Source organism: Myotis brandtii, unplaced genomic scaffold (assembly GCF_000412655.1).
Source record: "Myotis brandtii unplaced genomic scaffold, ASM41265v1 scaffold68, whole genome shotgun sequence".
NCBI lineage: Eukaryota > Metazoa > Chordata > Mammalia > Chiroptera > Vespertilionidae > Myotis > Myotis brandtii.
In genome coordinates, this window is record NW_005370657.1 from 2,488,699 (window position 1) to 2,494,739 (window position 6,041).

The following is a 6,041-nucleotide window of genomic DNA, read 5'->3' on the forward strand; positions in this document are numbered from 1 at the left end:
GAGGGTGGCGGGTGGATGATGGGGTGGGACAGGCTTCCCTTAGCCCCGTGCCTGGCACAGGCACGAGCTCCATAAGGAACAGCCATGAACGTTCTTACATCATCAAGGAAGCCTCCAGCACACGGTTTAAGTCAGGGCTCAGCACTGACTTTCAAGACCTTTCCGTTCGGGTCAGGAAATAGGCATCAAATCAGGGAGCAGCATGAGGAGGGCAGGGCAGGCCTGCGGCCGTCTCGACTTCACCAAGGATCAGAGGTGCTGGGTGCTGTGTTGTTGTTTGGGGGGCGGGGGGGGGGTAAGAGCCAGATGGACACTCAGAGACTCTGTGGGTTCTCTTCCTTGGTGAGGACACCAAGGGCTGGATGGGACCTACAACCGAGAGTAACAAGGCCCTGAACCCAGACCCCAACAGCAGCCCCGCACCTCGGAAGACCCCGCGCGCAGGTGAGAATGCAGGTATTTCACTTGCTCTTGCCGCGCTGCTCTCTGCTCCCTTCCTCCCTCTACAGCATGGAGCCACTAATTACACACGCTTCAGCGGGCCTGGTTTTAAGTAAATATATTATGCAGAGTCAATAGAAATGTGTTCAGTCATGCTAATGAACACAGAAAGGACACAGCACTTTACTAAAACAAACAGCCTTCCAGTGTCTAAGTACTATGTGGATTGCAACAAACTGTATTTTAAATTGATTACAGGAGTCTCCTCCTTTCGGCTGACTTTGTAAAATCAGGGCCTTACATGCACCCAAACTGCACCTGTCCCCTGGTAAAGTCTCCAGGAAATGGCCGTGTGACCCGAAATGAAGAGGCTACCCCGATCCCACCCGCCTTGAGAGGGAAGACACCTGGTGGAGAGGCCTGGACAACCTCAAACAGTCCATGGCACAGCAACTGTGCCCCCGTCACGGGGAGAGGCTGCCCGCCCCGGATCTCGGCCCAGGCTCACCCCACAGCAGCCACACCGCGGCCCAGGCAGGCCCCCACCCTGGGCTTCCTTGCTGAACTGGTTCAACGAGAGGAAAGTGCAGAATGGGAAATCCCTTGTGGCTCTGCAGTATCAACATAAAGACACTGTACGTCAATTAGTTGTCAAAAATGAACACCAATTTTAAAACGAAGAAAAGCAGGGGGGGAGTGGAAAATTAACGCAAGACTACAGGCAATTTTAGTTCTCAAGCGGAGAAGCCATTTAAGAATAAGCAAAGGTAGCAAGCACACACTTGTGAAATGTTCAGTCTTGCTAATAAATAACGAGATGAAAATTCAATAAAATTGGGATAGCAAAACTAAGTAAAAAATTTAAAGCCTATGCTGGCAGGTCTGTGGAGAACAGGTACAAACCTGTGTCATTACTGGCACATGAATCGGTATTTCTGGAAGTTACTTTGGCAACAGAGAGTAATAACGCTTATCTTTATTGAGCCCAGCCTCCGAGCATGGCACTGTGCGCAATGGGTACCTTAGGCCAGCGGTCGCCAACCTTTCGGACCTCATGGACCACCAGTGGTCCGCAGACCACCGGTTGGCAACCGCTGCCTTAGGCAATTCAAAGACGAATTAAACACAGATCTTGCCCTCAAAGGAAGAGATAAGTAGCAAAGACATGAAGAAAACACATAAATGGCTAAAATGCAGCTAGAAACATTATTATGAGGTAGCTAATATCCCCCTCCCCATTTTACAGATGAGGAAACTGAGGCCCAGGAGGGTGAAGTCCTATAGTTCTAAGTGCAAAGCCAGACTCAGTATCAGGTGACTCGACTCCACAGCCCAAGTTCTCCACAGGCCACGCTGCACTTCGTCCTCGTGGAGGTAACGATGGGAATTCAGAGGCAGAATCACGCCCTTTGGCTTCCCACACTGACTTGCATGGCTTACTCCCCTCCTGCCCTGCAGTGAGTGTGTGCACTAAGAAGGCAGATGGGGACCTGGCCTACGATTGGTTAGCCCTGGCTCGGTGTGTGCTGACGCCGTTTCTTGTTGCCACGCGCAGGTCACCCACTAGACTAGGTCCTTGTGGAAAGGGCCGTATCTCCGTCACCTTCACATCCCGAAGTCTGCAGTGCCACAGGCACCCACCAATCTTTGCTGACTGTGGAGAGGAGAGCGCTTGCTTCACACTGGTGTGTAGGGACCAGAGACTGCCGGATGCAGGTGGGAGGACTTCGGCTCAGCCAGAAAGATCTGGGGTGTGGGCATTCTGAGTTGAGGGAAGAGGCATTTCAGGCAAGGAAAACAGTAGCAAATATGTAGTCAGCAAAGAAAGGAGCCTGCAGAGCACACAGCACGTGGCTCGGTTTGGGTGAAGTAGAGGGTGTTTGAATATGAAGAACACCTTGTGGAGGAAGGCTGGGCAGACCACAGAGGCCGAGGACCCAGCAGGCTCAAGTACTTGGAAACCTATCACAAGGAAATCCTTCAAAATCTGTACACACCCAAACTGACCTACAGACTCAACATCATTCCTATCAAAATCCCAGCTGGCTTCTTTGCAGAAACCGACAAATCCTAAAATTTACATGAAAATTCCAGGGACCCAGAATAGTCAGATCATCTTGGAAAAGAAGAACAAAGTTGGAGGACTCATAGTTTCAAAACCTGCTACAAAGCTACAGTAATCAATCACGACTGGCATAAGGAAAGACATATAGATCAATGAAAGAACTCAGGGTCCAGAAACAAACTCGCGCAGTTATGGTCAACTGACGTTCAACAAGGATGCTGAGACAAGCCAGGGGAGGAAAGAATGGTTATTCAACTGGAAATTCACATGCACAAGAATGAAGTTGGACCCCTATCTCACACCATTCACAAAAATTAACTCAAAATGGATTAAAGACATAAATGTAAGAGTTAAAACTATAAATCTCTTAGGAGAAAACATAGGCATGAATCTTGGTGACCTTGATTTAGGCAATGATTTCTTGGGTATGTTACCAAAAGCATAAGCCAAAAAAAAAAAAGGTAAATGGATTCCATCAAAATAAAAAACTTTTTGAAGGACAACAAGAAAGTGAAAAAACCCTCCACAAAATGGGAGAAAATATTGCAAACCATATAATTAATAAAGTACTTACATCTAGAATACGGTTAAACCCTGAAAAACCCAGGGGATAGGGGCACCAATCCCCCACATAATAAAAAATCCGGGTATAACTTTTGGCTCCCCCAAAATATAACTACTAATAGCTTACTGTTGACTGGAAGCCTTGTCAATAACATATACAGTCAATTAATACATATTTTGTATGTTATATGTATTGTACACTGTATCCTTACAATAAAGTAAGCTAGAGAAAAGAAAATGTTAAGAAAATATGGTTCCAGTACTTACTGAAAAAAAAATCTGGGTATAACTGGACCCACCCAGTCCAAACCCATGTTGTTCAAGGGTCAACTGTATATTAAAATATTCTTACAACTCAGTTAAACAAAGACAACCCACTTTAAAATGGCAAAGGATCAGAAGAGACCTTTCTCCAGAGAAGACACACCCACGGCCAACAAGCACATGCAAAGATGCCCAGCATCATTAACTAACAGGGAAACACACACCGAAACCATGAGAGACCCCTTCTACCCACTGAGACGGCTGGAATCAAGGACAGCGACATGTGCTGGGGAAGCTGTGCCGAAGCCGGACCCGCGCGCACTGCTGGTGGGAAGGGAAAACAGTGCTGCTCCTTTAGAAACAGTGGGGCGGTTCCTCAGAAAGTTAAATACAGAGTTAGAATAGGACCAGCCATTCCATGCCTAGAAGACACCTAAGAGAAATGAAAACATATGTCCACACAAAAATTTGTACATGAATGCTCATAGCAGCACTATTCACAACAGCCAAAAGCAGAAACCACCCAAACATCCATCAATTGGATGGATATGCAAAATGTAGTATATCCATATAAATGGCGGATTACTTGGCGATAAAAAGGAATGAGGTACTGATAGATGCGGCAACACGGAGGAACCTTGAAAACATATGCTCAGGAAAAGGAGCCGATCACGAAAGACCACATACTGCACGATTCCACTTACATGAAATGCCCTGAACAGGCACATCTACAGAGCAGGTGGGTGCCTGCCTGGGGCCAGCGCGGGTGCAAAGGTGAGGGGTGGAGAGAAACGGAGAGTGACTGCTAATGGGGCTGGGATTCTTGGGGAGGGAGTGAAATATTCTAAAACTGATGGCAATGCTCGCAAACTCTGTGAATATACTAAAAACCTCTAAACTGTATACTTTAATGGGTAAACTGTATGGTGTGTGAACGACTGGCATATCCAATAAAGCTGTTACCAAACCCTCCGATACATAAATATATAAAACCTTTTTGTAAAAGGTGCTTCAACACATGCTTTTGCAGAGTGGCACTGTGGTTAGAAGTGTGGCTGGTGTCAGACTCGTGTGTGTTCTAGTTACTCCCCACTCCGAGGGCCGCGACCTTGGGTGCATTCTTTAACCCCTAAGCAGTCACTGAGTCTCACTTATCGCAGATGTGAACTGGGTTCAATAATATCCATTTCCAAAGAGAGGTCTCTGAAGATTCAATGATATCAGGTATGTAGAGCATTTATCACAGGGTTTAGCATACAGAAAATACATACTAAATATCAGCTATTATAATTATTAACTAATGCATATAATTACAAGCAAGTAAAAGCAAAATGTCCAAAAGTGAGGAGACTATTAAGAAAATGAAAATATGCTACGAGGTGGTTGTCTTTGTTTAACTGAGTTGTAAGAATATTTTAATATACAGTTGGCCTCTGCAGATATGAAAAGTCTGGTCTACATGAAATGCTAGTAAAAACCCAGCAAAAATAGTGGGTCCCAATGGGGCTAAATATGGAAAACTCAAATATATATGACGCAGAATGAGACACAGAACTTCACAGAGAAATCACGTGTCATAAAGAAAAGAGTCCCTGTGTTCATTTTTATTTTACTGCTTCACGGTGTGGGCATCCTAAAGTTAGTTGGTAAGAGTAATTAAAAATAAAACAAGTTATTTCACATCAAAATGAGGCGACTCAAATACACCGAGGTTTCCCGGCGCTGCATGACAGCTCATGTGCATGACGGGCCCTGAAGAAGCTTCTGGCTTGTCAGTGACTCTCTGCTCAGTTCTGCTCAGCGCTCACACGGAATCCTGTGTCCTCTGATGGGCAGTCTTCCTGGTTCTGGCCTTTCTCGTGAGCTCCCAGAGCCCCAAATGGGGACAGTAGTGCACTTGTATTCCCTGGGCATCTTCTGATTTTTCCCTTTTGCACCTGGGTCTTTGCCAAGCTTGGCTTCAGCAGCACAGAGGATGCACTGAGGACGAACTACCACCCGCCTCTCCATCCATTCCTGAGCGACCAACTCAGCAGGAAGCCCGCTCTGGGGGAAAAGGACATTTGGCCCACTTACAGGGTGCTAACCGGAACGCTACAAACTCCTGGGAGAACTGAGTCAGACACGAGTTTATTCATGGGCAAGCAGTAGGGACTCCTAAAATATTTCCAAAGAAAAATGCACACAAAAAATATCTAAAAATAGACCTGGCGGAAGGAAACTGGCATTGCGATGAGCGGTACTAAAGGGTGACTCACGTGTGTCCACCGTCTCCTGGATCGGGATGAAGCCCACAGGAAGAGTGTCCTTGATGTCAATGAGCTTCATGTCCACCAACACGTTCCCTAAATGACTCTTGGGAGGAAAGAGGAGAGAGACAGACGATTAATCCAAACACGCCTGTGGTGGGTTTGCTGTTTTGGCTTCGAGATGCATATTTACACCATGACTCCTGCAGCTTCGAGACAGCAGGTTAGTTAGGGTGGGTGCCGCTTACTGTTCCCCAGCGGTCACACGGGGACTCAGTGGCCCGGGAAGGAGTTTCATCTGCAGAACCTCAAAGGCACTCGCTCAGACACGGCACGCCTTGGTTAGGCGGACGAGCAGCCAGGAGATGCCGGAGACATAACCAGAAGAGGGCAGCTGTGCACACGTCCCGGGACCAGCTCTCAGGCCCAGCAGGTTAGAGAGAGCAAATTCCTGGGGC

General features: G+C 46.9%; 1 protein-coding gene across 2 annotated transcripts in view; it reads right to left on the reverse strand.

Annotated features, from left to right (window-relative positions):
• Nucleotides 1-6,041, reverse strand: part of MVB12B (multivesicular body subunit 12B) — a 148,631-nt gene that overhangs the window by 109,257 nt on the left and 33,333 nt on the right. For both annotated transcript variants that reach the window (XM_014529406.1, XM_014529405.1), the window contains exon 4: nt 5,593-5,689. In XM_014529406.1, coding sequence (XP_014384892.1) covers nt 5,593-5,689 — 97 coding nt within the window. The remainder of the gene's footprint in view (nt 1-5,592; nt 5,690-6,041) is intronic.